The 27,407-nt window shown below is 47.2% G+C and overlaps 2 protein-coding genes across 6 annotated transcripts; one reads left to right on the top strand and one right to left on the bottom strand.

Moving 5' to 3' along the window:
* Positions 1-2,071: 2,071 nt before the first annotated feature.
* Positions 2,072-21,202, bottom strand: LOC309359094 (ras-related protein Rab-11A-like). 2 transcript variants are annotated; one of them, XM_081892569.1, is made up of 6 exons: positions 21,089-21,189; positions 15,860-16,208; positions 8,229-8,424; positions 5,137-5,330; positions 4,065-4,145; positions 2,072-3,755 (listed from the first exon to the last, which is right to left on the bottom strand). In XM_081892569.1, exons 2-6 carry the CDS (start codon positions 15,897-15,899, stop codon positions 3,613-3,615), a joined length of 654 nt encoding a protein of 217 aa, XP_081748695.1. In that variant the 5' UTR covers positions 15,900-16,208; positions 21,089-21,189; the 3' UTR covers positions 2,072-3,612. The 2 variants fall into 2 exon arrangements, with proteins under 2 accessions (XP_081748695.1, XP_081748696.1); XM_081892570.1 differs by lacking the exon at positions 15,860-16,208 and having other exon boundaries at positions 21,089-21,202.
* LOC309359122 (uncharacterized protein) lies at positions 16,529-26,296 on the top strand. 4 transcript variants are annotated; one of them, XM_081892610.1, is made up of 7 exons: positions 16,529-20,712; positions 21,875-22,010; positions 23,307-23,423; positions 23,812-23,902; positions 24,003-24,086; positions 24,324-24,428; positions 24,760-26,296. In XM_081892610.1, exons 1-5 carry the CDS (start codon positions 20,656-20,658, stop codon positions 24,022-24,024), a joined length of 423 nt encoding a protein of 140 aa, XP_081748736.1. In that variant the 5' UTR covers positions 16,529-20,655; the 3' UTR covers positions 24,025-24,086; positions 24,324-24,428; positions 24,760-26,296. The 4 variants fall into 4 exon arrangements, 1 of the variants encoding a protein (XP_081748736.1); XR_014163720.1 differs by lacking the exons at positions 16,529-20,712; positions 21,875-22,010 and adding an exon at positions 21,060-21,146; XR_014163721.1 differs by lacking the exon at positions 16,529-20,712 and having other exon boundaries at positions 21,459-22,246; positions 24,982-26,296.
* The last annotated feature ends 1,111 nt before the right edge of the window (positions 26,297-27,407 follow it).

The following is a 27,407-nucleotide window of genomic DNA, read 5'->3' as shown; positions in this document are numbered from 1 at the left end:
GCCCCCGCATGTGCATCTCTGACATATTAGCTTTCCACGGATATTTGTTGCTATTCGTCCACTTGCTGCTTGCAGCAGTGCACATAGAGAGAGAAAGTGAGAGAGAATGTCAGACTGCGTACAAATACCATTCCTTTAAAGCACACCCCAACTCTCAAAGAATCCTGGGAACTGTAGCCCGTTTAGGGTGCTGGGAGTTGTAGCGGAGTGAGGATTAAACTACAGTTCCCAGGATTCTTTGCGGAGAGGGGAATCTGCTTTACTTATTGCATTTATATCTCAACTTTTCTCTCTCTCAAGGTAGTGTTCATTTAATCCCCCAAACAACCCTAGGTGGTAGATTAGGCTGAGAGCCAATGAATGGCCAAAAGTCACCCATTGAGCTTCATAGTCATGGGGGGATTTGAATCCTGGTCTCTCAGATCCTAGTCTGACATTCCAACCATTACATTATGCTATTATGCTTTGAATGCACTTTAAGGGTATGGTGTGCAAACATCCTTCATTTAGCCTGGTGGTTCGTTGGGGTTTTGTGTGCTGCCGCCTTAGTCACTCCTTCTCCACCTTCCCCAACCCTTTTCCCATTTCTGGCATGTGCACAGCTTTTTCTGCACCTGGGTGCACACACCTATTAAAGTAAATAAGTAAATGATCCCAGGAAGTGCACAATAACGAACACAACCAGTGTTTTCTAGCCAGTTATCATGTTTCACAATAGACAAAATAATTGCTTGTACTTGGGGGCTGGGGAGTATCCTTCAATGTGACATTCATTCATTCATTTATTTATTTATTTATTATTATTATTATTATTATTATTATTATTATTATTATTATTATTATTTTGTGCAAGTTCTCTGTTTAAAATAGACAAGCCAAAGTATGTCCTGCAATTCAGGTCTATGCTATGTGGCGATATTGAGAGAACAGCTCCTCCAAATCATGTTTCTGAAATCCAAATGCACCTCCAATGTGTGACAATTACTGGGAAAAGGCACACTTGTATCATCTGGGCAACTGGGAACAAAAAGGCTAAGCTATGCCCAGGTAAGGAGCAGACAGAAGCAGCGGATGTGGCACTAGAGAACAGCCACCGAAACACCACCACACATGTAACAAAACACCCACCAAAAAGGATCTACGCTAATGAGCTTCTACACCAACAGTGACAGCAGATGTGTAACAGGCTGTTTTGAGTTATCTGATTTTCCAAGGTAAGGTGTAGCACAAATCAAATGTTTTCTCCTGTTATATATTGTCTTAAGGGTGTCATCACACAGCAGTTTGCTTGGGCACAGACAGGTGGCGCTGTGAACTAAAGCATGGCAAATAGCTCTCCCCACCAAGAAAAGGACCCGCAATGGCAAAGCGTGAAGAAGCATCATTCCATATGAGCTATGGAGGAACACTCGGGACAGAACAGCTTCTCAGCAACTGCTCTCCATTCTTGCTTTGCTACCACTCTCCGCCGCTGTGGATTGTGGAGCAAGTTGTACAGTAGCAGCCGATGAGGTAGCAGGGGTGGATTTACATTGCTCTCACTTACTGAGAAGGGGTGGTTGCTGGCAAGATGTAACCTGGGGAGGCAGGGCAGGATGTTTGGCGAGGTCTAAGGATGTAGTGATAAGCAAGGTTGGCAAGCAATGTGAGCAGGGGTGCAGCCCCAATTTTTTTAAAGTGTCATTTGTGTAAACGATGCTTATGCCTATTGTACACCACCCTGGTTTAGAGGTGCTTTAGGTCCATCCAGTTTTCCATGCCTCACTGTGTGTGTGCTATAATAACGCCAGGTAACTGTTTTGAGCGCAAGTGCTGCAGGTTCAAATACCACTCATACTGCCAAAATGTCATTAGTAGAGCCAGTATGATGTCACACTTCAGAGTGCAGTACTAGGGCCTGGGAGACCAGAGTTCAATACCCAAATCAGCCCCGAATCTCAGCATATCTGAGCCTAACCCAACTCATAGGGTTGTTGTGATGTTAAAAGAATGGGTGGAGAGAGAGAGAGAACCTCAATCTCCTTGGAGAGAAAAGGGTAGGATAAAAGTGTAGTAAATAATCACAATACAATAAAACAAATAGCTTTTATTTAAACACGTAGCACACACAGAAGTCAAGACCCCACAAAACAACATCAACACAAGTTTCAAAGCAAATGAAAGGAAGGCAATTTCACACATTAAAATACCCCCCTCCCAATAGCCTACTATTTACACAAAAGTTGCAGTTGGGAGCAAAACCAAGAGAAAGCCACGAGAATCTAACCATCAGCATACTCTCATCTTTACCGGTTGATCACTCCAGAAAAGGTAGCAAAGTCAAAACAGGGAGGGGAGGGGAAAAACAACTCCGACCAACATCTTCCTTCTCCATCCTGAGGGTCAGCCATTTTCTCCAAGGCTGAGCAAGAATGCAAACTCCAGCTCCATTCATGGTCCTCAAAAGGCTACTTATTGCTGCTTTGGGCTTCCCATTTCCCAAACTTGCTCTTGAGACACGAAGCTAATGGGAACCTGGGTCTTTAAAACAGCACAAGGGGCAGCAGGGAAATATACCAATTTGCTGGATTAAAATCTGCAGGAAGCTGTCACCCAATGCACTGAGCCAACATAGGGTGTGATCATACCAGGCCGGGAGGCTTTTCTGCTGCTATGGTGAAGGTGGAGGCGACAGACGCCCTCACAAATGCAACCTGACTGGCGAGTTGTGCTTTAAAGCCATCTGGCATGCCCAGAACAGTCACCACTCAGAAGCAACTCCTATTTGCTTGTTGATACAAAGCCATTTTGCTGCCAAGCCACAGGGCGGCTAAAGTTCACTGTCTTCTAAGCGAGGCAGGCCTCGGGCCTTGCCTCAATTTCTGGGCTTCTTTACACAGGTTGAGGCTTACTCAATAGCCTGGCTTTTGTACCTCAGTGGAGCCCCCCAATTTTTTTGGGTGGGGAGGGCATGTCTGTATGACAGAACCAACTTGGGGGGGGGGAACCAGGCTTAATTCACCATGACTTCCCTCAAAGAGGAGTTGTAATTAGGAGGGAGCAAAGGAGTTGTTGTTTTTATTTAACATTCAGCAACTTAAAAAACCCCTGAAAACCACAGCCCATGAAGCCATGATAGTGAGTCCACTCTATCTTTGGTTTAGAAGTGGGCTGCCCAACCAGCTCAATCAATTTCATTCCAGACATATAGCGCTGAATGCCATGACCCCCTATGTTAGCAAAAGGCTCTACTTAAACCGTATGCTAGTCAGGAAAATAGTTTCGGCAAGAAATTCAAAGGGCGATTGGTGTGGGAAGCGCCATCCCTGCCACCCACCAACTTCCTCATGCCAGCAGCCACCTCTCAGGGAAGAAGGTTGTGGAATTGGGATGGGGTGTCTCTCAGGTGGTCCGAAAAGCACCCATTAACACTAATGTTTCCTCACATCTAGAGACGAACACGATCCGTTATGTGTTTCTGATCTACATGAAGCAGAGTAGCACGGTGGACGTTGAGTACCAGAAGAAGAAAAAGAGGAGTTTCCCTGGAGCATCACTTTCCCCCTTGGAGGTACCGGGGACTATTTGGCCTTCCTTGATCCCCTTTCACTTCCTCGTTGCAGTCTTTGCAGGTTAGATGTTCTGGCAGCAAGGGGTTTGCCGGCCCTCCTGGTGGGTAGGCAGGACCTTGATCGGCTCGATGGTGCTGCTGGCGCTGAACTCTGTCTCCGGCTGCCCACCAGCAATCTGCCTCTGGGATACGATCCGGTAGATTTCTGGAGAGGAAAAAGCGGAGAAGATGAAGTCTTGCAGACAGATGAGGCTAGAGCAGTGATGGGGGACGGTGTGTTTTGGAGCAGAACAGCTTATTTCTTAGGTAAGAAGCAATAGGTCGCTGTTGTAGGTCCATTTAAAAAAACAACAACCTGCAAATATCCCCAGTTGGTGTAATACCTTTGCTGGGACCAGCCCAAATGTCACAGAAGTATGTGAAGTTTTCAAGTGCTCCAGAATTCTCCACCAGACAAGCAGTTGCACAAAGCCAGTTTATCTGCGAGTTCACCCTACCCCACATAACGGCTTACCTGTTAGGATGTTGTGAAAGGCAGTCTCCACATTGGTGGAATCCAGAGCTGACGTCTCTATGAATGACAAGCCATTCTTTTCTGTGGGAACATAATAACATGAGAAAGGCCGCTGGATCAGGCCAATGGCCTATCTAGTCCAGCATCCTGTACTCACAGTGGCCAACCAGATACCTGTGGGAAGCCCACAAGCAGGATCCGAGCACAAGAGCATTCTCCCCTTCTGTCGTTTCCGGCAAATGGCATTTAAAAGCATTGCTGCCTCCGACCATGGAGGCAGAGCATAGCCATTGTGGCTAGTAGCCACCAATAGTCATACTGTCCTCCATGGACCTGTCCAATTCTCTTTTAAAGCCATCCAAGTTGGTGACCATCACTGCCTCCTGCGGGAGGAAATTCCACAGTTGTGTGAAGAAGGACTTCCTTTTTTTCTGTCCTGAATCTTCCAGGTGCAAAGATGAACAGACCTCTGACTCTGACAGCCTTGTCAGAAGCAGAGGTGCCAAGAGCCAAACCAGTTTGAAGCTATAAGTTGGAATTCCTTTCCCACTAGCCAAGGTGCATTGTTGGGGTTGGCCAACTAGGATGGAAATGCATTCTGCACATCCCAACGATAGACATTTTGAGGCTTCACATTAGCAAGCAGGTTCGGGGCTCAGCTCCCCAGAATATCCAGATGTACGAAGACAGAGGGATGGTAACTATAGCAGCTGCCTCTTGAGCAAATCAAGACTGTTGCTCTGTTGACAACGCGTAACTGCAACAGCCTTGTTTTGTTTTTCTTAAGAAAAAATAAATTCAAGGTTCTAGTCCCTGCAGCTGTAACACAGTGAATGGAGACCATGTAACCCTCCAGATATTTTTTGGAAACGACTCTGGGGCTGGTGGGAGCTTGAGTCCAACAACCCCTGGAGGGCACCAGGTTGCTGAAAGCCATAATGTACAAAACAGAAATGAATAAACCACAGATATACACAGTGCCTTGTGCAGAGTCTAGGGAGGTGGCCCTGGAGACTCTCCCCCACCAGGGCAAGTAAAAGGAGGCGGCAGGAGGAATGGGGCAGAGGGGTACCTGCAAAGCTCTTGGCCTCATCGGTGGGCACTGCCCGCAGATGCCGCAAGTCACTCTTGTTGCCCACCAGCATGATGACGATGTTGGCGTCAGCGTGGTCCTGCAGCTCCTTGAGCCAGCGCTCTGCGTTCTCATAGGTCAGGTACTTGGCGATGTCGTAAACAAGAAGTGCCCCGACTGCCCCCCGGTAGTAACTGCAGTGGGATCAGAAGGTGGAAGGGGAAGGGGGAGGTAAAAACTAAGCTTGCTGCACAACACTGAATGCCACCCACCCCCCGTCGTAAAAAATAACCATCCATTACCATTTTCACTCTCCAAATAGCTGCATAGCCCATTAAATACATTTTATTTCATAACATTTATATACCGCTGGACTGTAGGAAAGAAAACCTCCAAGCGGTTTACAAAAAGAACAGGACAGTATCAATACGAACAGTTAAAAGCAGCTATTCAAAGAACAATTAAAGCCAGTGACATCCTGAAAACAGATTAAAACGCATGTCTTCTGCATTTCTGGATAGACTGGCCTAAACAAAAATGTTTTTGGCAGGTGCAGAAAAGAGAAAGCAAAGGTGGTTGCAGTGAGTTTCAAAGTGAGGTTTCTTACAAATGTGGAATGAGTTTTATGTTTTGGACTACAACGCACATCAGCTCCAGCCAGCCAAGTCATGATGGGAGTTGTTCTCAAACATCCAGAGGGAACCACATTGGCAAAGGCTGTTCTAGAACCTTTTCACCAAGCCCAAGACTTTTAGTGCTTGATTTAATGTCCACTAACAGCTGGCACCAGAAACTGTGCAGCTGACAGTTGTTTGAAGCTCGGAAGCTTTTGCCTACTTGTAATAAAACACCTTCCTTAAGTAAATGAGGATTGCCTTTTTGTCCCTGCAAAACTTCTGCCCTTCTCACAGTCACGGAAGCCAAAGAGAAATCTTTTCAGAGCAAGGAAGGTGATCTTGAAAAACCTATTCCAAACTTAGAATTGTCTTGGCAACTGACAATCTCGTGATGGTGGAGAAACACTCTGCTCTGCTCCTGGGAGGTTAGCAATGAATAAAGTTCATCCATGCTGTCTAATACCCACATGAAACCACTGGGAGGAGTCACAGGATTGAGAATACACTGAGAATATCTAGCTCTGACTTTCCTTTCTATCAGACCCTGATGGTGGCTTTGGATTCCTTGGAACAGGTGTCTGGAGTTTAAAAAGGGCTAATAAATTGAAACTTTGTCCTGACAAAATAAGGAGCATTTGCCAAACTGTTGATCAATTGCGGGATAGGGAGTCTTGCATCCAACCTTTACTGCATGGGGTTGGAATCTTTTTTAATCTACTTTTTATCTACCTTAAGAACTAAGTTCACAGCACCTTCAGAGATCTCACACGGTGTGCACAAGGGTCCCACACCCGTCTGTGGAAGTTCACCCTTGATCACATGCCATGTCCGCAACACACGACTCCATTTCCCACTCCCATTCCGACTGGACAACAGTATTGTCTGCACACAACCCCCACCCCGCAATTCCTTTCTGACTGGATGCCAGCAGACTGCCCTTGAAAACAACCAAGAAATTGCAAGTAGTTCCAAACTTGGTGGTGACCAGATTGCCAACTGGAACTGGCCTCCTCAGACATGGGGCAGCTAAGTAAATTTAGCCCCTAGGTGGATAGATATGGATATGGATATGGATATAGATAAATAGATATAATCTGGGTGGCCCTTCGGGAATGTCTTCTGGACAGAGATGACTTAGCCACTGTACTCCATGCTCTGGTAGCTTTCAAGATAGATTGTTACAAAGTGGTCTATGTGGGGCTGCCCTTGAAGACGGCTTGTGGTCCAAAATGCAGCAGCCAGATTAGCCGCTGGGGTTCCATTTAGATCCCAGCTGCTTTAAAACAGCTTCACTGGTTGCCAGTTCATTTCCAGGTCCAATTCAAGATGTTCAGGCCCCAAATAACTGAGATAGTCTCCATCCCTCCAGACCCTCCAGGGTGTTAAGACCACTAGACGAGGTCTTCTTGTAGTTCCACTGTAGTTCCACCTCAAAAGCTTGGGATGGTGGAGGCCCGGGACAGGGTCCTCTCTGTGGCAGATCTTAAGCTGTGGAACTCCCTCCACGAGGGGAAAAGGCCTGACACCTTCAGCATTCGCCGGAAGCTATGCGGTGAAGATGCAACTCTTCACCCTGGCCTTTGGCACCCGAGATGTGCATTTTAAGGACCGTTCCTATTTCTGTGATTCTAAGTTGTTAAATTTAGACTGTTTCCAATGTTGTAATTGTCATAACCTGCCCTGGGACCTTAGGGTTAAGGGCGGGTAAACAACAGCAGCAGCAGCAACAACAACAACAACAACCTTCTTAGCTGTCTCACTGCTAGTATATTAAGAGCCACACTAATCTACATCCAAGGGCCAGTTTAAGGTCTTTGCCTGTCTGCAGAGGTAACAAAAGGACCCCTTTCTCCCACATGAGCCTGCCTGCTTATTAGGGGATGCTCTGGGTGCCACCCATAGTTTATCAGGGGTCTACTGTCGGGGGGAGAGTATTTTTTGGAGGGGGAGCTGCACTCAATGAACTCCTTCCTGCTCACCAGGCATGCTCACTGCTGTCTTTTAGGCTCCTGGTGAAATCCACCTTATTCTCATGAGCTTTTAATGGCACAATTCATTGCTTTTATGACTTCTGATTTCCCTTGCCGAATTAGTTATTTAATCTTCAAAGCCATTTTTAGTCGGGGTTTTTTTTTTAGAGAAATTGGGTTTTTCCATTTAGCCACCTTGAGGTGTCAGCCTTAAAGCAGGACAGAAATTTAGATATCAGTAAAGTAAGTATAGCTTTTCCTGGCCTACTTTCGCCTGCCCATTATCAGAATTTTCCTAGTCCACAACTGTATTTACAAAGCAAAGAACAACAGCATTGGAATCTCTTTAACAGTGGTCTGACTAGGACCCCAAAGTTGTAATGTCTGCATTGATCCAAACTGCATTTTTATTGAATAGCCTGAGAAGCGTGGCTATGGGATTTTGCCAAGACGACTGCACTTTGGGGTTTCCCACTGCAGCATGAGAAGGCAAGGCAGTACTTACGCAGAAGTAATGGCACGGTAACGCTCCTGCCCGGCGGTGTCCCAGATCTGGGCCTTCACTGTCTTGTTATCCACTTGGATGCTTCGTGTGGCAAATTCCACCCCAATGGTGCTTTTGCTCTCCAGGTTGAACTCATTTCGGGTGAACCGAGAAAGGAGGTTGCTTTTCCCTACTCCCGAGTCTCCGATGAGGACAACTGCAAAGAAGCAACAAGGTAACAAATAGGGAGAAGACAATTAAGCATCAGAATGCTAATGGCAGAGAGAAGGGAAATGGCAAAATGTTGTTCCAAAGGTTCAAGGCTAGAAACGGAAGGATAAGGCAAAAGGTTTGACACTCGGTTCTGCAGAATGTGTAGAAGTCTTTCCTGGACTGTACTATTTTGGGTTACTGGGGAAGGGGTGTGTTACATGTTTGGATGCTCCCACATCTAACATACTGCTTTGAACATTTGTGGGGTGGGGGAAGCAACCAGCATATTTTGCAGAACTCTTTCTCTCAAACATGCAGAACTGTTATTATCAATTTACAATGGGGTGGAAGGTTCACAGGCTATGAAGGACTTGCTCGTAAATTTATTGACAGCTGCACAAATTATGATAGCTAGGAAGTGGAAGGGGCAAGCAGAATATAAAATGGACGCATGGTATAAAGAGGTGTGAGATATAGCTATTAATGATAAACTAACATGTGCCATTAAAGTAAGACGGGGAATATGCAGGAGTAATGATTTTGAGGAGATATGGAGGGTGTTTGTAGAATTTGTGCTGTTAAAACAGAAAGGGGTCAAACCATTGCAAGAGGTGTTGAAATTTTGGGAGGTTGGATAGCTAGAACAGTGGGTAGGGTGCACATTTTTATTCTTATTTATTTATGATTATTACTTTGTCAACAAACAAACAAACAAACAAACAAACAAACATGCAAAACAGAATCACAAATTGTAACTTAAAGCCTCTTTTAAGTCCAACCCACAGGAACCCCAAGATTGTCAGTCAACAGGAAATGGTAGCACAAAACCCCAAATCTCCTAACCACAGACTTCTTCCTAATCACCAACATAATTAGGCAGTGATGCACTGGAAAGAGTTTCTGATTAAGGCTTCCTGTCCTCAAAGTTGGCAGCACCTAGGCTTGCTATACGTCAGGAAAATTCCTGACATGTCCTATTTTTTAAAAATGGTGTAAAAACTGTGTCGGGGATTTTGCCAAATCGGCAAAATGTCAGAAAAAACCCCGAATGCATGGCAACGCAATGGAAAAAGCAGTGGAAACAGCTCCAAAAGCTTAAAATCACTATCAACAACTTTGTGGGTGTCAGGATTTTTACCTTTTGAAATATGGCAACCCTAGCAGCACTACAACACCAGGAAGAAGATGGACTCAAGAGGGTCCTAGTTCTCAGTGAGGTTGCAAACCCAACGGTGGCCACATCCACACCTTACATTTGAAGCACTGTGATAGCACTTTAAACACTCATGGCTTTCCCCCAAAGAATTATGGAAGCTGTAGTTTGTTAGGCTGCTGAGGGTTGTTAGGAAACCCCTATCCCCCTCACGGAGCTACAGTTTCCAGAATGATTGTAACAATAATTCCCTCTTCCCACGGAACGTCCACACATCCCCCAGTTTATTTGTTGTTCTGTGATGCTTCCTGAATGATGCCGCATTATTGTTGTCTGGAGAGGCACTCTGGTGCTGTAGTGCACAACAGAAGTAGGACCAAAAAACCCCCAGCACATTTGTGCTTAGAAAAGTTATGACTCCCTTCTGAAGAAAAGCTGCAAAATTTGGGACTTCTTGGTTTAGGGAAAAGGTGAGTTAAGAGGCGGCCTAACAGAATTGTAAACGATTCCTCATTGCATGGAGAAAGTGGATGAAGTTTTTCTCCTTCTCTCATATACAGTGGTACCTCGGGTTAAGAACTTAATTCGTTCCGGAGGTCCTGAAACTGTTCTTAATCTGAAGCACCTTAACTTAATCTGAAACTGTTCTTAATCTGAAGCACCTTAACTTAACCTGAAACTGTTCTTAATCTGAAGCACCACTTCAGCTAATGGGGCCTCCTGCTGCCGCCGCGCCGCCAAAGCACGATTTCTGTTCTCATCCTGAAGCAAAGTTCTTAACCTGAGGTATTATTTCTGGGTTAGCGGAATCTGTAACCTGAAGCGTATGTAACCTGAAGCGTATGTAACTGTACCACTGTACATGAAGCTGTATGTTGGAAGATTCAGGGTGGATAAAAGAAAGCTCTTTATGCACTGGCGGAGGAAGGCGGGTGCGGGGGGGCGGTGCGCACTGGGTGTCAGCCATGAGGGCAGGTGACATTGCCGCGCCACCTCCCCCCTACTGTGCGGGCGGCGCCCCCGGACACTCGCTGCACGGGCAGCGGACCACTAGGGATGATGTTGCCACGGGCGGCTAGTGGCGCCTCTCAACGCTTGTTGCGTGGCTAGCAGCGCCCCTCCCAACGCTTGCTGTGTGGGCGGAAAGCCCCCCCCCCCACTTGTTGTGCGGGTGGCTAGCCCCACTCCAGGTAGCTCCGCGCCTGTTTTTATGTAGCATGTTGTTAAACTATGGAATTCCCTCCCACTGGAGGGAGTGGTGGCCACCAACCTGAGATGGCTTTAAAAGAGGATTGAGCCAATTCATGGAAGAGAGAGCTCTTGGCAGCTACTAGCCATGATGGTTGTGCTGAGTGTCTCCACAGCTGGAGGCAATGATGCTTCTGAATACCAGTTGTTGGAAAGGACAGGAGGGGAGAGGGCTCTTGTGCTTGGATCTGGCTTGCTGGATTCCCACAGGCATCTAGTTGGCCACTGTGAGAACAGGGTGTTGGACTAGATGGGCCACTGGCCTGATCCAGCAGGCTCTTCTTATGATTTCAGCAGGACATGTAGCGCCTGGAAATAAAACAGTTCGTGTCTGCCTCAAAACGTTTGCAAGTGCAAACCGTGCTAGTAGTGGGATGGCCTATATAACAACCCCAATAAGCACAAGCAGGATAAAATGGACTTCATTCTTTAGGCCCAGAGAACCAAGGCCTACCTTGGCGGAGAATGAAGCACACCTGCTTTCCCCTGAGCTGAAATGCTGCTTCACAAGCCCATCCAGGTAAAAATGCTACGAAACAGGAATGACTGGATTCCTGTCCCCCCCACCCCACCCGCCCTCCATGCAAAGTGGCCAACCCAGGGAGAAACCAGGCAGTCAGTGCCTCCCCTTCACATGCCTGATCTGGAAGTCCTTCCTGTCCCACTGCCAACCACCAGCTACCTATCCCTGTTCCTCAGAATACAAAAGGACTGTTTGTGAACCCATCTCTGGGTGTGGAACATGAGCAAGTGAAGGTGAAAGGTTTTTTTTTAAATTATTATTATTTTTTTAAAAAGAGGTGTGTAGCAACACAAGCCGTCATTCCGGCTTTTTCAAAGAAAAGGAAGCAGAGTCATCAGAAGTGAAATCCAGTGACTTCAGTCCATGAGCAATCGTTGACTCATTTGGATGAAATTCCTCTTCCCACAAGAGCTTCAAGGCTAGCAGCAAGATGTAAGCAGGGAGTGCCTCAGCTGCTCAGCCTACAAGTGGTCTTGGGTCTGGCTTCACCCACAGAGACCCTCCAGAACTGGGGTACCCCGCTACCCCTGGGTGCTTACATTCTGCAACATGTCATTGATGCAATAATAGAATGCTGGTGGTCTATTTATCCTGGATCATCTACACATCATTGTGAACTATTCTGGGAATTGTAGCTCTGGGAGGGGGCAGTGTTAGATATACAGTGGTACCTCAGGTTACATACGCTTCGGGTTAAAGACTCCGCTAACCCAGAAATAGTGCTTCGGGTTAAGAACTTTGCTTCAGGATGAGAACAGAAATCGTGCTCCAGCGGCACGGCGGCAGCAGGAGGGCCCATTATCTAAAGTGGTGCTTCAGGTTAAGAACAGTTTCAGGTTAAGTATGGACCTCCGGAACAAATTAAGTACTTAACCTGAGGTACCACGGTATTAGCCAATTACCAAATGGCACCTTAGACCTAGGTTACGGTCACCCCCCCCCCATGTTTCATATTTATTATTATTATTTTTCATTTCATTTCTATATTGCTTTACATTTCAGAGAAAAAAATCTCAAAGCGGTTTACAACACATTAAAACATCAAATAAAACAATCCAGAATAAAATAGTGACAAGGTCAGCCAGCTGGCGCATAGCAGCATCTTTTGATGCTGGGGCCCGCAGGGGTGCGTGCAACTGCAGAAAACATTGCTGCAGAACAGCCAGATGTTGGAGATGTCAGTCACCAAACCTGGTGGCATTACATCTTCACTTGGTCGCAGTGGAACCCGCCCAGGCTGCAAAACGAGCTAGGCATCTGGGGAATTTCGATCATTGGGAGGAGAATCGGGGGTCCCCTAACAACTCTCAGCACCCTTAACAAACTACACCTCCTAGAATTATAGTGCTTTAAATGTATAGTACAGATGGGCCCTTAGTCTGTTCCAAAACAGTATTAGAAGCAAGGGCTGCATATGAATGCACAATAAAATGGATATCTGGATGGATATCTAGATGGGCTATCAGTATTTGGACCTAAAAGCATCCTAACAGAATGACATTGGCTAAGAAAGCCTTACTCATCAACCCCCAACTAGCACCATTTTGAACACATCATCCACCAGCCCCAGGTCTAATGTGATTCTTGTAGTCCAAAACATTTGGCTGGCAAAGGCTGGTTTTAGAGCACTGCATTTGAGGTGAACATAATCAAGCGACGCAGGAATTTCTCCTGTAAACGTGATGGCTCAGAGTGATATACTGATGTTTTCAAACAACAAACCAATTTACACACACAAGTCAAAGTGCCAGCCTGTCTGTGGCTAGCCTGCTAAGATCTCTGGCTGACCTTGGGCCAGTCATGTCTTTCAGCTTAACCAACCTCAAAGGGTTGTTGTGAGGACGACAAAGAGGCGAACAGCAATATCCTGCTTGGGAGAAAGGGAGGATATTAAAAGTGGGAAACTAAGTAAAACCAATGGAGGTCGCTTTAGACGGCAACCATTTGAACCAAATTTAATTTAAAAAACACTAAAAAAACAAAGTAGGGCTGGTCAAGGGTCCAGGCAACCTCCTTCCCCCATATTCCTTGTGTAGCTCCATTCAGGGCTGGCCCTACCATTAGACAGGGAGGGACAATTGCCTCAGGCGGTAGATCCAGGGGAGGCAGTGGTAGCAAAAACAAACAAAAACAAAACCCATGCCATTCTTCCTGAACCTCTTGCTATTCCCCTTTGTTGGAGATCAAAGCCATAGTGCCACAGCTGCTAAAATAGCTTGCTGACTCCAGGTGAGCTAGATCAGTCATTGCCAATTAGCTAAGTGCTGCAGACCTCCTGTTTCTCAAAAGCCAAGCCATTGACTTTTGAAAAAAATAATGATATCTCTATGCTAGTTTTGGTTATGTGAATGGTGCCATGGACCCCCAAATTGGGAACCACTGCTCTAGAAGACTTCAGTGTTGAAGTAAGAACCAAATGAAGAGACACCATATTGTCCTCTGTGGCAGATAACAACTCGAGTCAGCCCAAACTCCAGGAACATCCGTCACTCTCTCTCCCTCCCTCTTCGGATAACCTCATTTCCAACGCTCAAGAGTTACTAAGGAACCTGCCTCTGGAAGAATGGCTTTCATAATACCAAGCAAAGAGACATGTATTGTTATTCAGACATCTGGAAAGTGGCATTTCTGAGCTTCTGGGTTTAATATTCCCAAACTCATGATGATGCTTGGGCTTGTGCAGCAGAGGGGGCTGGAAGTGTTTCATCATTGGTCCCTCCCTAATCTTTACAACAGCCCTATAAAGTAGGCCAGTACAGAAAACTAGAGGATGCTCACACCTCCCTGACACACACACACACACACACACACACACACACACACACACACACACACACGATGTACAGAATCTAACTGGACTGAGGTTCAATCTTATTTCAGCAATGGTCCTGTGCTATACCTCGGGGCAGCAGGGGCCACAGAGCTTGTTAACTTAGGAGACTCAGGAGGAATGGGAGCAGGGGATGAAGGGCTTCTGCCAGGCCCCTCCCTGCTCTCTGAATCTCTTGCCTGAGACACCTTGCCTGATTTTGCCTAATGGTAGAGCTGGCCCCTGGGAGGAGGAGGGAGAGTTGAAGGTCAAGACAATGTAAAATTAAACAAACCAGCTTTCAAAGGCAGCTTGCCAGACAGGGCTATCTAGCAGCAAGGCCAGAGAAACTTTCCAAACTTGTTTCGAAAAATAAGACTTAGACAAACCAATAAAGTACAGTTCTATGGGCCAATTTGGTTTTTCAGTTTCATTAGACACCCCTGCAACCCTCAGTTCAAATTCCAGGGTTTTTAAAACCTAGGGAAGAGAGATCTCAGGTGTTTTGTTGAGATTCATAGACACAGCACAAGCCTTGCCAAACCTGAATTTCACTACGTCCTGCCATTTCCCCAGACGTGTGTCAGGTCCCTTTTGCATCATTAAAAAAAAGAGAACACTTAAGCTACAGTTTTAGCATCAGTTTTTAAGGGCGGGGAGCAGAATGCAACTCAGGCCCTTAGTTCCCCCCAGTGTCACATTTCCCCAATATTTGGCTAAGCTGCCACCCTGGGCTCTTTTAGGAGGAAGGGCAGAATAGGAAGGTGAAAAACAAAAAGCAAAGTTCTCCCTAATTTCTTCAAACAAAATGTACCACAAATGATTACTCAAAACGTCTGGAGGGCCTAAATTATCAGCAGAGAACACCTGGCCCCAAAACAGAGTCTCATTAACACCTTGGGACATTATTCCTAAAGTAAGTTAAATAATAATAATAATAATAAAATAATAATAATAATAATAATAATAATTTATTATTTATACCCCGCCCATCTGGCTGGGCCTCCCCAGCCATTCTGGGCGGCTTCCATAAAAACCAAAAATACAGTAAAATAATAAAATTTAGAACAGGGAGCAGCAGAGAGACCCACAGTTGTGGCAAAGAATTGTATGAATCCTGGTTGCAGGGAGGGGAGGAAAGTAACTGGGCTGAAATATGGAACAGCCACCTTTGTTTCTTCTCCACAGCCCTGCAGGGTAGACCCACAAAAGCCCAATCTCTTCCCATTTTTACTGAGGTCCATTTAAACTTGATGTCTCTCTTAGACACCCAAGTTTAGATGGGTGTAAATAAAAAATGAGGAAACATTGGATGTTTGTGGGGCCGCAGCACAGGGCTTTTTTTGGGGGGGGGAATCAGAGGTGGCTGGAGTTACCCAACAACTTTTCATGAATGGGGCAGAGTTTTACATAGGTTCTACATTACTGTATATGAGACATTTCATAGGCAAATTGTAGGGTCTGCTCTCTCTTAGGGTAGAAGCAAATACATAAAATCTGCCTTTTGAGTACAAAATACACTTTTAAAAAGAAGAGTGGAGCAATATAAGAGTTTTAAAACAGCACACATCAGCAGCTAAGTAATGATGGTGTCTGGACAGAAGCTTTTCTCCTGTTAATACCCCCCACGCCCTAAAAAACAAAAGAATAAGAGTTTGCAACTCTTAGGAAGGCCAGGAAATTGAAAAAAAGAGGAAAAATCTTACTTTTGAAGAGGTAATCATATTCATCATCCTTGGCCCGCATAGTGACTTCAAGCTCCTGAGGAGTTCAGGTACCCCACAAGAAAGCAGGTGAGGACACACCTGTGCCTCTTTCCTCTGGGTCCAAAAGAAGCAGGTGATCTCACTACTCTGCGATTTCCTGGGTTTAACCAGCTTCAGGTACAGCAGTCAGGTAGCACAGCCTTAGGAAGCCATTCCCACTCTGCCATTGGTTGCTCTGCTGCTCTCTCCCTTCATTCTGATTGGCCCAGTTTGGGGTTTGGATATGTACTCACTATGGACTGGCTGTCAAGGAGTACACCTGGCCCAGGTAGGTGGGTGGGGCATATATCTTTAACCAGAAAAAAATTTAAAGGGCTAGAACACATTTCCAATTTAGAAAAGCCAAAAACCACGGGTGGAGCTTAAAACGTTAATTTCTGCCAATTTGTAACCTGAATGCTCTGCTTCCTGGCTGACCCCACCCAGGCAAGGTGAGCAAGGGAGTGTGTGTTGGTGGTTTTCAACAAACAGGATGATTCATCTTAATTTGAATATATTGCACAGGCATCAGGAGGAAAAGGTTGTTTTTGTTTTAACCCAAACTATGCTGCCTCAAAACCCAGATTCTATCAACTGGCTGAATCATGCAAATGAAAAGCACTTATTTGCAAGCAGTGAGAGTTGTGTTCAGGTTCTGCTTATGGGCTTCCCAGTAAAGGCATTGGGTTGGCCCACTTTGAAGACAGAGTGTTGAACTAGATAGGCCAGTGGTTTTCAACTAGTGTGCTGTGGGACCCTCGGGTGCCTTAAATGATAGCCAGGGGTGCTGCGGGCAACACTGGCCTCTGTCCCTCTTTCCTCCCCTCCCTCCTCTGATCCCCTCCTGCGTCTTCCTCCCAAAAGCTTTCACAGCTGTTTGTTGCAGCAGCCCTGGCTACAAGCTCTGCAGGCGAATGGTGCCTTTGGGGCTGGCCAGGGGATACTTCCCAGGCCCCTGTGGGGCAATATAAGGATGCACGTCTCTATGGGGTGGATGGGGCAGTTCAGAGTCTAGGGGCTGCGGCTGCCTGAGGATTTGCAAGGAGAGGGGAGGCAGCTGAGCTCAAAAACCTCTGAGATACACTATTGGTTTGATCCTGTAGGGCTTTTCTTACATTCTCCCCCCCCCCCCAATACATTTTTATTAGTTTTCAAGCCATTTAACCAATTCAACTCAATTTTAATACAATATTCCCTTAAAATTTTGACTTTCCATCCTTCCTTCCACAATGCTTCTATTCAAATCATTCATCTATTGCCATTAATGTAATATTTCATTAAAACACACATTGCTTTATCATTTTCATTCCTTTCAAGTCCTGCCTGCTATTTCACTTGACTTTAATATTTTCTCAGATAATCCGAAAAGGATCTCCGTTCTTCTACAAGCGTTTCTTCATTTTGATCTCTTATTTTGCTGTCATTTTTGCCGTAGTCCAATATTTTTGGATTCTTTGCCATAGTCCAATAATTTCAAAGTCCACTCCTCTTCTGTTGGAAGGAACTTCTTTTTCCTTCCATTTCTGTGCGTACATAATTCTGTCTGCAGTGATAGCGAACATAAACAGTTTTAACCAACTCTTTGGAGGGACCCCTGTCCCTTTTATTTCCAAAAGAAACGCTTCAGGCCTTTGGGAGAAGACTATTCTAAACATCCTTTCTAACCCATTTCTTACAGAGGACAACCAAATGCCTTTGGGAAGCCCTAAAACTAAGGTTACCAGGCGTCCCAGTTTCCTGGGGACAATCCCTGGATTTACAGATCAGTCCCCATACAAAATCCATTGAAGTTGAAAAGTGTCCCTGGATTCATTGAAAAAAATCTGGCAACTTTACCTAAAACAGAACCTGAATGTGACAATGCTCTCACTACCTGCGCATCCCAGCAGGTGATATCTAGAAGCATTACTGCCTACAGCTGTAGGTCAGCAGCCATTGATAGCCTTATCTCCACAGCCATAGAAACTTTAAAATTGGTATTGCTGGATTAGACCAAAGATCCAGCTAACCTTGAACTCTCTCCCCAACCAGCCAGATGTTTTTGGCAAGCCCAATTGACAAGGCTTGGAGGCAGTAGCCTTTCTTTGTTGTTTGTCTCCAGCATCTGCTAACCAGGGGGTAGACTGCTCCTGAACAGTTAGGCTCTACACGCAGCTCTCATGGCTCATCACAATTGGGAGACCAGTCCTCACAAGATTTGCTTATTCCCCACCCAAGACATACAATTTAGTGACCCTATTATCACCTCTTGTTTTTATCAAAGGCAGGCCAACATGCTGGATTCCTTCCCCAAAGCCAACTCCACACTTGTGCATTGCAATCTGTGATGCACAAAAATGCACACACACAACCTATTTATTTGCACAGTGGGGAAAGGGGACTGGAGAATGCCTGTCTTGGGAAGAACTTTGTGTGCAGTCTTTTCCAACCTGGTGCCCTCCGGATGTTTTGGACTGTAACTGGCATCATCTCCAGCTAGCGTGGCCATTTGAGACTGCAGGTTCCATCAGCCCAGGCATCATACATGTGGGATATGTATCAGTCACTTTAATTCAGTGGTACCTTGGTTTACGAACTTAATTCTGGAAGTCCATTCTTAAACCAAAGCGTTCTTAAACCAAGGCGTGCTTTCCCATAGCAGTGAGGGACTCAATTTACCCTCAAAAGGAAGCGAAACATGTTCTGCTCCCAAGGCAAAGTTCACGAACCAAAACACCTACTTCCAGGTTTGCAGCGTTCTTAATCCAAGTTGTTCATAAACTAAGCTGTTCTTAAACCAAGGTACCACTGTACAGTCTTGCTGGCTGTGACTGGTGGGAGTTGTAATCCCAACATGCCTGAAGGGCACCAGGTTGGGGAGGAATACTTGTATGGTTTGCCATTTTTGTTGTGAGAGGGGAGTTGATTGTATTGTATTTCGCAGTTCTTATTTATAAGAACACTTACAGGGAAAGGCAGAAGACATATTTTAAATAAAGTTTAACATACACGCTTTTGGAAGCTCTTGCAGAGAAGATCTGCTTTCAAGATCTCTCTGGCCTGTCCCAAGTCTCTTATCAGGTGGGATCAATGTAACAACACCCTGACCTAGCATACGGTATATCTTCTGTCCACTAATTTAAGATGTCCAGGACTAGCTGGACCTGTTTGCTCCCTGATCAGCCAAACATTCCTCTTGCCCTGGATTCCAGGTAGTCTCTAGATTCCACTGAGGGAGCTTGAGAAACCTGCACTCTATATCTACAGCCTTCTATGTTATTGATCCACATCTCCCATTATCCCCAACCTCGCTGTTTTCAGCTGGTGGGACTTGAGAGTCCAGCAACATCTTGGGGTGTGTGTGTGATGGATTAAACCCTGTGGAGGCCCCTTGGCAGTCAAAATCTGGGTGGTGGCAGGCTTTGTGCGCACGCTGGAATAATATTGAACTAAGAAAAATTGATTGTCGTTTTCTTTCAAGATCAGATCAATATTATTTTGATCCATTGTTGTGGGACCCCTAAAAAGTGTGGGGCCCATAGGCCAGTGCCTACTTTGCCTATTTGGTAATCCAGCCCGGCCCCTTTGGCTGCAGGAGAGAGAAGAAACGGAAGTTGAGGGACGCCTCCTGATGCGCTCCAGCTGTTCCCCACAATGAAATGGAAGGCTCAACATTTGTCAGGAACTTTTGGATGCTCAGCAGCCCTGTGTGGTTACAACAACCCTGTAAAGTAGGCCAGTGCTATTCACTCCCCAAATTGCAGCTGAATCCCTCACAGACTGGCATCCAACCTCTGCTTCAAAGCCTCCAAGGAAAGAGAGTCCACCACCGCCCAGAGAGTCTTACCATCAGAAAGTTCTTCCTAACGTTTAGTCCGAATCTCCTCTCCTGCCCTCCTCTCTGGAGCAGCAGAAAACAAGCTTGCTCCCTCTTGCAGCCCACAGATATTGAAAGATGGCTCTCCTCTCAGTCTCCTCTTCTCCAGCCTAAACATACCCAGCTGCCTCAACTGTTCCTCATCAGGCTTGGTTTTCAGCTCCTCCACACTCTTTCCCTGCCTTCCCCTTTTCTCTCCCCTCTCATCATTTACATTTACTAGGACATTCATAGACCACTTTCCTCCCAGGAGCTCAAGGTGGCCTTCATGGTTCTTCCTGCCACCAATTGTTATCTTCACAGCAGCCCTGCAAAGTAGGCTAGGCTGGCCCAAGGTCCACCAGGGAGCTTCATGGCTGAGTGGGGATTCGAACCCTGCTCTCCCAGGTCCTCCTAGTCCAGCCCTCCAACCGCTACACCTCTGCCTGGCTCCATTTTGCATCTCTCCAACTGCCCTACGACATCGGCCTTCTCCCCCTTCCTGGGGGTCTCTCTGGCTCCATGGAAGATTCCACCATCTTCCTCATGTTCTGCTCCTCTTCTGGGACACCTTGATGCTTGGAGGATCCTCCTATGGGTCTCCTCCCTCTCCAGGAAGGGCAGGGCTGTCCTAAGACGAGGCAGAGCAGCCCCTTAACAGCTGGCAATGCTTCTCTTTCCTTTGGGCTGGAGCTCTTGAACCCATAGCACCTGGGGCCTCCTTTCTCTCTCTGCCAGCCCTTCATGCTCTGGGCTGCCTCTTTCCAGCTCTGGTGATGCCCTTTCAGGTCACTGAACTGCAGAGAGATGGAAGGAATTGGGCCAGACGCCCCTCCTCACACACAAACGCCCCCCAAGAATTGGGGCTGCCAGCTTCTGAGTCGCTCTCTCTGCTCCTCTCTTCTAAGTTAAGGTGCTTAAGATGCCTGATCAGCCGCAGCAACAGCCCTGCAAGGCCCGAAGCAGCCCATGGCGTCAGGTGAGCAAATGTCCCTCCTTTTTGGGACAGAGGAGGGCAGGAATGGGTTAGGGGGGCAGCTAGTCAAAAGATACACAGAGCCAGACGGCTGGATCCAACCCAAGGTCCATCTGGGCCAGTGTCTGGAAACCCAACCCTGCCAGCGACCACCCCGTTTTGTGGGGTCCAATGGAGGAAGCAGGGGGCTGGGCTGCGGGGCAAGGCGGGGGGGGGGAGTTGTCAGTGGGAGGGGCACCTTCCCTGGGAAGCCATGTTCTGGGGGCAGGAGGCCAGAATTGATGCCCAAGACCTGGGGTGTCCCTCCCCTGTAATAGGACTTGGAATCCAGGGGAAAACTCTTGGAATAGCCTTGCCAGGGGCTCAGGGATGAACTCACCTGTCCCCATGTCCTTCTCTTTGCAGATGTGCTGGGGTTACACATCCCTTCCCTAGCGGTGAGTATTGGATAAAACGAGAGCAGGGAGTGGATCCCTCAGACTTGCCCCCCCCCCCCCGCTCAGTGCTGGATTTATGTATAGGCTAAGTAGTCTGAAGCTTAGGGCCTCTAAATCTAGGGGGCCTCACCAGGCCTTCGTCCTGGCCAGGCCTTCAGCATCCAGACCAGGCCTTCTTCGTCTTGGCCAGGCCTTCTTCGTCCTGCCCAGGCCTTCTACGTCCGGGCCAGGCCTTCTACGTCCTGCCCAGGCCTTCTTCATCTTGGCCAGGCCTTCAGCATCCAGACCAGGCCTTCTTCATCCTGGCCAGGCCTACGTCCTTCTCTTATCAACTGCCAGTCCTAAGGGTGGGGGAGTTGGCACTGGGCTATGCTCATCTTGTCTGGCAGTTAACTCTCTTGCTTCCTGGCAACTTCCTTCACTGGGAGCTGCCTGCAAACCTTCCCTGGCAGCTGGCTCATTCATGACACGGGGCAAGTTGATGAACTTGGGTAACCTCACGACTCCCCTCCTTCCTGGTGACATGATGATGATGTATCCGTGATGTCTCAATGATGGTTCTGGACATGTATTCTGGTAGGGAGGGAAGGTTTTCAAAGAGCTTGTAACCCATGTTCGGGGTTCTTACTCTGTGTGGGGACCTGTTGCACAACAATAAAGATTGTGGTCTATTGACCCCTGTTTTGCTCCTGTATTTGGCTGGAACTTCCTTCTTCTGCTAACCGCAGAGACCCGTAAGGACTTGCACCCCGACGAGCTGGGCTGTTGAGTGTCCTCGCCTCCCAGAATTTTCCATCTCAGAATCCAGAGCCCGTAGGCCCAGAGTCAACAACCTTCCCCAGCTCAAGGGTCAGGTCAGTAGTGGTACGTGCTGCACTTTAATCAGTGGGAGAGTACGAGTGGGGGGCCAGCTGAGGCAGATAGACCAGGCAAGCAAGCTCTATCTTTCACACTTCACAGAGCCCTGTTGGTACCTGCAGCATGCACTGCAGATTGCCCACAGGCAGAGAGAGGCCTTGGGGATCAGGGAAGCCAGCAGTGGGAAGGGATCCTCAGAGGGATCCAGAACTACCTGTAGAAGGCAGGAGGCTAGGCTGCAGGTTGGTAACTGGACCTCATCCTGAGGGAAAATAAGTATAGGGTTGGAGGAACTGCGTTTTGTTCAGTTTTATTTGTGCCCGGTAGTGTTTTCCTTTTCTATGTTTAATTTAAAGGGCCTTTTGTGTTTAAAATCCTGCTACTTGCAGATAGTCAAGAAAATATTTGTTCTTTGTTTAAAAGCCCAGTCTAGTGCTCTGACCACAGAGTCTCCCCGCTCTGCCCGCTACCAGTGCCTTAAGAAGGGTCCTGGGAAGGAAAAAGCCCCAAAATGTGCAGGTGCCAACCCTCCAGGAGAAACCCAAAGTTAGGGGTTTTCATCTCCAAACCCCAGGAGTCAGCCAGAGGGGTCTCTCTGCCCCTCAAGAAAGACATAGGGAAGTCAGCAAGTGGTGGCAGCTACTGAAGAGTGACAGAAGCTCAAGTTTATCCAGTTGAAGAGTAATTTTTTTTTGTTTTTAGATTCTAACCTAAGCATGAGTAAAGGATTTGTTTTGGCATTATCAATGAAATTTATTCCTTCTTTTCATCTTCCACAAAGAGATGGGCAGTTCTAAAATCATTTTTGCCACCTCAGTCTAAAGTGCCTAAATATTTATCAGATACTAGGTGGGACGCACAGCACATGCAAAAGTCACAGAAGCTATTTTGGAAAGTTATAGTGCTGTCACTGATACCCTCAGTCATTTGTACTCTGATGTTAATGGGAAGGGGAAACCAGGCTCCAAGCTAACAATCTTTTGCAGAAAATGGAAGACCTGGAATTTGTGTTTATGCTCCATTTTTGGACCTGTGCACAAGGTCATTTTCACAAGGTCAACAAAGCCCTTCAGAAATCAGACCTTTATTGAGTTCTTGTGCAATTTTGTACAGTTCACTTTGATTTTTTTCTTCTAGTGAGGGTGGGGGATTGGCCGGGGCCTCACAAGTGGAGTAGCCTAGAGCCTCTGTTCATCTAAATCCGGCCCTGCCCACGCTGCCTGGGCTCTTTGCCCCCCACTCTGCATTCTCAGATGCAGAGGAGCCCTGGAAAGAACTGACAGCGTGACTTTTGCATTTCAGCTGCTGGAGGAAGATCAGCTATACCACCTGGAGGTCTTCCAGAACTGCCAGGCAGCTTGGCTCAGGGGGCTCTGAACCCTGAAGTGCTCCAAGCAGGAGACGGCCAAAGCCATTATGGTGAGTGAGGGGTGGCGTGAGGGACCCCCATAGGGAGGGAGGGGCAGAGAGGGGCTTTGGGGAGGGGCTTGTGCATTTGCCGGAGAGGAGGACCTTTCTGGCTTAGGGCATGGGGCTGCCAATCCCCTGGAAAGACAAGCCTGGCATTTGGGGTCGGAGCCATCCTCCGGTGACCCCCTGGAAGGAGCTGATTTTCCTCCTCTTCTCTCTTCCAGCACATCTTTGGCCACTTGGAGCACTTCAGGGATCACCTCCAGCTGGGGTGGGTGGGGTTGTGGGGTGGGGGGCAGAACTCCAGGGGGAGTGCCAGGTGGGCAAGAGCAGGCAGAAGGGGGCAAGGGAGGAGGCAGCGTCTAACCCCTCTCCTTTCTCTCTCCACCTTCATGAGACCCCATTTCAGCTGTGATATGGTCAGTGCTATCCTGCATAGGACAATGGAGGCTGTTCTTGGGGGCGCAGAAAAGGAGGAGGATAAAGAGGTATGTCCTCTGCTTTGACTTCCCTTTGCACATCTCTGTCTTCTCACAACCTTGCAAGATTTAACCCAGCACTCAACCTCTCTTCTCTCTTTTCCCGCAGAAACGGAAGAGGCACTTCCTGAGCCTACTGGGGGGTCTCCTTCTGGAGGCCCCCAATGCTGGCACCCTCCTCCAGCTGCTCACTGTAAGTGTCCTGATGGCATCAGGAGTGGGTTTAGGGTTGTCCCCTGTCCCTTGCCCAACAGACTGTCCCATTTCTGGGGCACAGAGTCCCCTGTCCCGCTTGGCCCCCAATTTGGTCCAAGACCAAAAGTGGCAACCCTCATGGTTCAGGAGTGCCAGGGACTCCGTGATGGGGTCAGCGGAGGGCCGCTTTGGCCCAGACTGGCCCCTGACTCTGAGACACTCTTTCCTCCCGCAGGACCTCTGATTTTACGCCCTTTGGGGAAGTGAGGCGGAAAGGAAACTAGCGGCCAGCAGCATTTCTCTGCTGCTGGCCATTTCACGAAGATTCCCCCACCTCAGAGTAAGTAACTTGCCTTCCTGTATTCATTTCTTTGGTTGCTTCCATCCCCCCAAGAGACATCCCCCAGCAACCTTTAATGCAGAAGATGTGGTGTGTGTCCCTGGGTGCCAGGATGAGGCCAGAGGGTATTTCTGCCCCCTTTCCTGGTGCTGCCCTTCCACCTCTGCCTAGGAGGCTGCGGGGTCCAAGGAGGTCCTCTGGGGCAAGGGATTGGGCCCAAGCCATAGGGAGACCCATCCTTCTTGGCGTGAGGCTGCTTCTGTGCTCTTTTGCACCCATCCAGGGTGGGGTTCGTAGTGTCATCTGACCCAGATTTTTCTTTCCTCTGCAGAACACAGTAATTCGCCCAGAGCTGACTTGTTTCTGGAAAAATCTGAAAGAAGGTAAGCCCCACACCTTGAGGACAGCAAATTCCCTTGTCCCTTGTTTGCCCAAGACACACCTCCCAGGTCTTCCTGCTGGGAGTCCTGCAGGACCTGCTCCCTGCCTGGCAGGCCTTTCCTATCTTTTCATAGCCTGTGTCAGCTCATCAAAAGTGCATGCCTCTATTCAGACCTTCCAGTAGAGTGATGGCGGAACTTCCCAGCACCATCAGTAGCACATCCACCTTGTCTGCCTCCCTAGTGAAACCTTGTAATCGGACATAGCTCCTTATTTGGTGGAGCCACTGCGGCTATTCTGCAGGATGGCTCATATCCAAGTCCGGTGGTGGCCGACTATGACTGGTGGCCATCCTTGGACCTGGAGCGGTTGCTTGTGCAATTGTGGGTGGTTGCGAAGATGTGGCAGGCGCAGTCTCGTTTCCGGGACTATTTGCTAAGTCTGGCGTGGCGGTGAGGTCGCGCTTACTGCGAGGCGGCAGGCAGTGGTAGTTCATCAACCCCATCCTTGTCACCAGTGTTCAGAAAAAGTCAGAAGCCCTACGTTTATTCAACATTTGTTAGTGACAACAGCTCACTCATAGGAAAACAAGAACCAAACTGACTGGACAACATAATAATAATGCTGAGCATGAACTGACCGTTGACAGTTGAAAGTCCATGCGCTTACTTGCCATTAGAATGTTCGTCTACCAGCACATGTGATTGGTTAGAACGCACCTTGTATTAAACCCAATACATAACATCTACCATCCAGATGATGACATCATTGAAGAGTTATGATTTTCCTCCCTGAAGGAATTGCTGGCTCTATTTGGACATCCCAATTGGCCAAAGACTGGCAGAAGAAGAGGCGCTGAGAATCAGGAGGGGGATAGATGATTTAACCAGCCATGAAATATGGACTGAGATTGGGCAGAACAAGGAAGGAAGGAAGGATCCATGACAGATGGTCATCTAATATCAGCTTTAAAACCTGCAAGGAAGGAGAGTCCATCACCTTCCAGGGGAGTCCATTCCTCTGTTGAACAATGTTTAGTCGGAATCTCTTTTGTTGTTTCTGAAGCCATTGGTTCGAGTCCTACCATCCAGAGCAGGAGAAAAAAGCTTGCTTCATCTTCCATGTGACAGCCATTGAGTTACAGTGGTACCTCTGGTTATGGATTTAATTTGTTTCGGGGTGCTGTGTGCACCCTGAAAAATCCATAACTAGAGGCGCCACTTCTGCGCACATGCGCAGCGTGATAGAGCGTTTCTGCACATGCATGTGGCGAAACCTGGAAGTATACACTTCTGGGTTTGCTGCAGCCGTAACCTGAAGATTCCGTAACCTGAAGGTGACACAACACGAGGTACCACTGTATTTGAAAATGGCCCTCTCTGGTGTCACTGGCTCAAGCTGGTCGATTTTCTTGCATTACTTAAACTAAATAGTTTTTAATGGATTTTGAATAAATGTGCAATAAATTGTTACTGTTTTGAATTTCATTGTGTTATTGTCTTCCATTGATCTGGACACTTCTGTTGTTGAAGCCTAAAATAGCATTAGCATTTTTTGCTGCTGCATCACTCTCAGGTTGACTCATGTTAAGCTTGTGGTCCACTAAGTCCCCTACAGATCAAACTGCAAACCTGATTGTAAATAATGCCATTGCAGGAAAAATGTAAGATATAGAAGGGGACGAGGCAAGGATGCCCCCTATGTCATGGCTGAAGCTGCATTTGAAGGAGAAACTTCCTTAACACTTTTATTTTAAATCACTTGGCTATACCAGATCGGAAAACAACAGATCTCTGCCTGCAAGGTGCTTGCTAAATAAGTGTGACAAGATTAAGAGATGTGGGGGAGGAATCAGGAAAGCCGTGGTTCAAATCTCTGCTCTACCATGAACAGCCCAAGTTGCATTAAGCAAGGAGCTCAAGTGACATATGTGGCTCTCCTCCTCCCCATTTTATCCTCACAACAACCCTGTGCGGTAGGTTATGCATTCCTGTGCATGCTTGGATACGACATACTCATTTTATATTATTTATTTATTGTATGCATGGTAGCTTTATTGTGTATTTATTTCATATTCACATGTATTAATGTGGCTCACACTTTGGGGGGCTTTGGGTGGTGTATAAATAAAAAACCATGCCATATCATGGTAGAGCACAGATGTTGCTGTGTGCGTAGGATATGTTGCTGTATGCTGCTGTGCATGTTAGCACGGGGTGCTCCTCGGGATGTTGTGGACTCTTTCTTTGGATGTTTTTAAACAAAGCTTTGATGGCTGTCAGTCAGTGACTCTAGTTGAGATTCCTGCATTGCAGGGGGTTGAGACTAATGGCCCTTGGGATCCCTTCCAACTCTACAGTTCTGATTCTAAATGATTTAGACCCACTCGAGAGACCATCTCTCCTCTCCCGTACTCCATTCCAATCACAGAGATCTGTTGGAGACTCACCAAAGCCCAACCCTGAGCACATTTCTAACAGGAAGAGATCTGTAGTTAAGAGATTTGAGGTTGCGAGCAACTGCTTCCTGTTGACTGAGAATCCAGACCGCTGACCCATCTAATCCAGTACTGTTGACGGTGACTGGCAGTGGCTACCC

Source organism: Podarcis melisellensis (genome assembly GCF_964234715.1).
Source record: "Podarcis melisellensis genome assembly, chromosome: 16".
In the NCBI taxonomy this organism is placed as follows: Eukaryota; Metazoa; Chordata; class Lepidosauria; order Squamata; family Lacertidae; genus Podarcis; species Podarcis melisellensis.
The sequence above is the reverse complement of the archived record's forward strand: the minus strand, read 5'-3'. Positions and strand labels throughout refer to the sequence as shown.

Excerpts from the sequence above, each read along its gene's own strand:
- LOC309359094 (XM_081892569.1), bottom strand. The coding sequence starts at position 15,899 with ATGCGGGCCAAGGATGATGAATATGATTACCTCTTCAAAA. Across the intron at positions 8,425-15,859 it reads ATATGATTACCTCTTCAAAA|TTGTCCTCATCGGAGACTCG; the intron begins GTAAGATTTTTC and ends GCTTCTTTGCAG. Across the intron at positions 3,756-4,064 it reads CTTTCACAACATCCTAACAG|AAATCTACCGGATCGTATCC; the intron begins GTAAGCCGTTAT and ends TTTCCTCTCCAG.
- LOC309359122 (XM_081892610.1), top strand. The coding sequence starts at position 20,656 with ATGCCTGATCAGCCGCAGCAACAGCCCTGCAAGGCCCGAAGCAGCCCA. Across the intron at positions 20,713-21,874 it reads GAAGCAGCCCATGGCGTCAG|AGACCCGTAAGGACTTGCAC; the intron begins GTGAGCAAATGT and ends TGCTAACCGCAG. Across the intron at positions 23,903-24,002 it reads AAAAGGAGGAGGATAAAGAG|AAACGGAAGAGGCACTTCCT; the intron begins GTATGTCCTCTG and ends CTTTTCCCGCAG.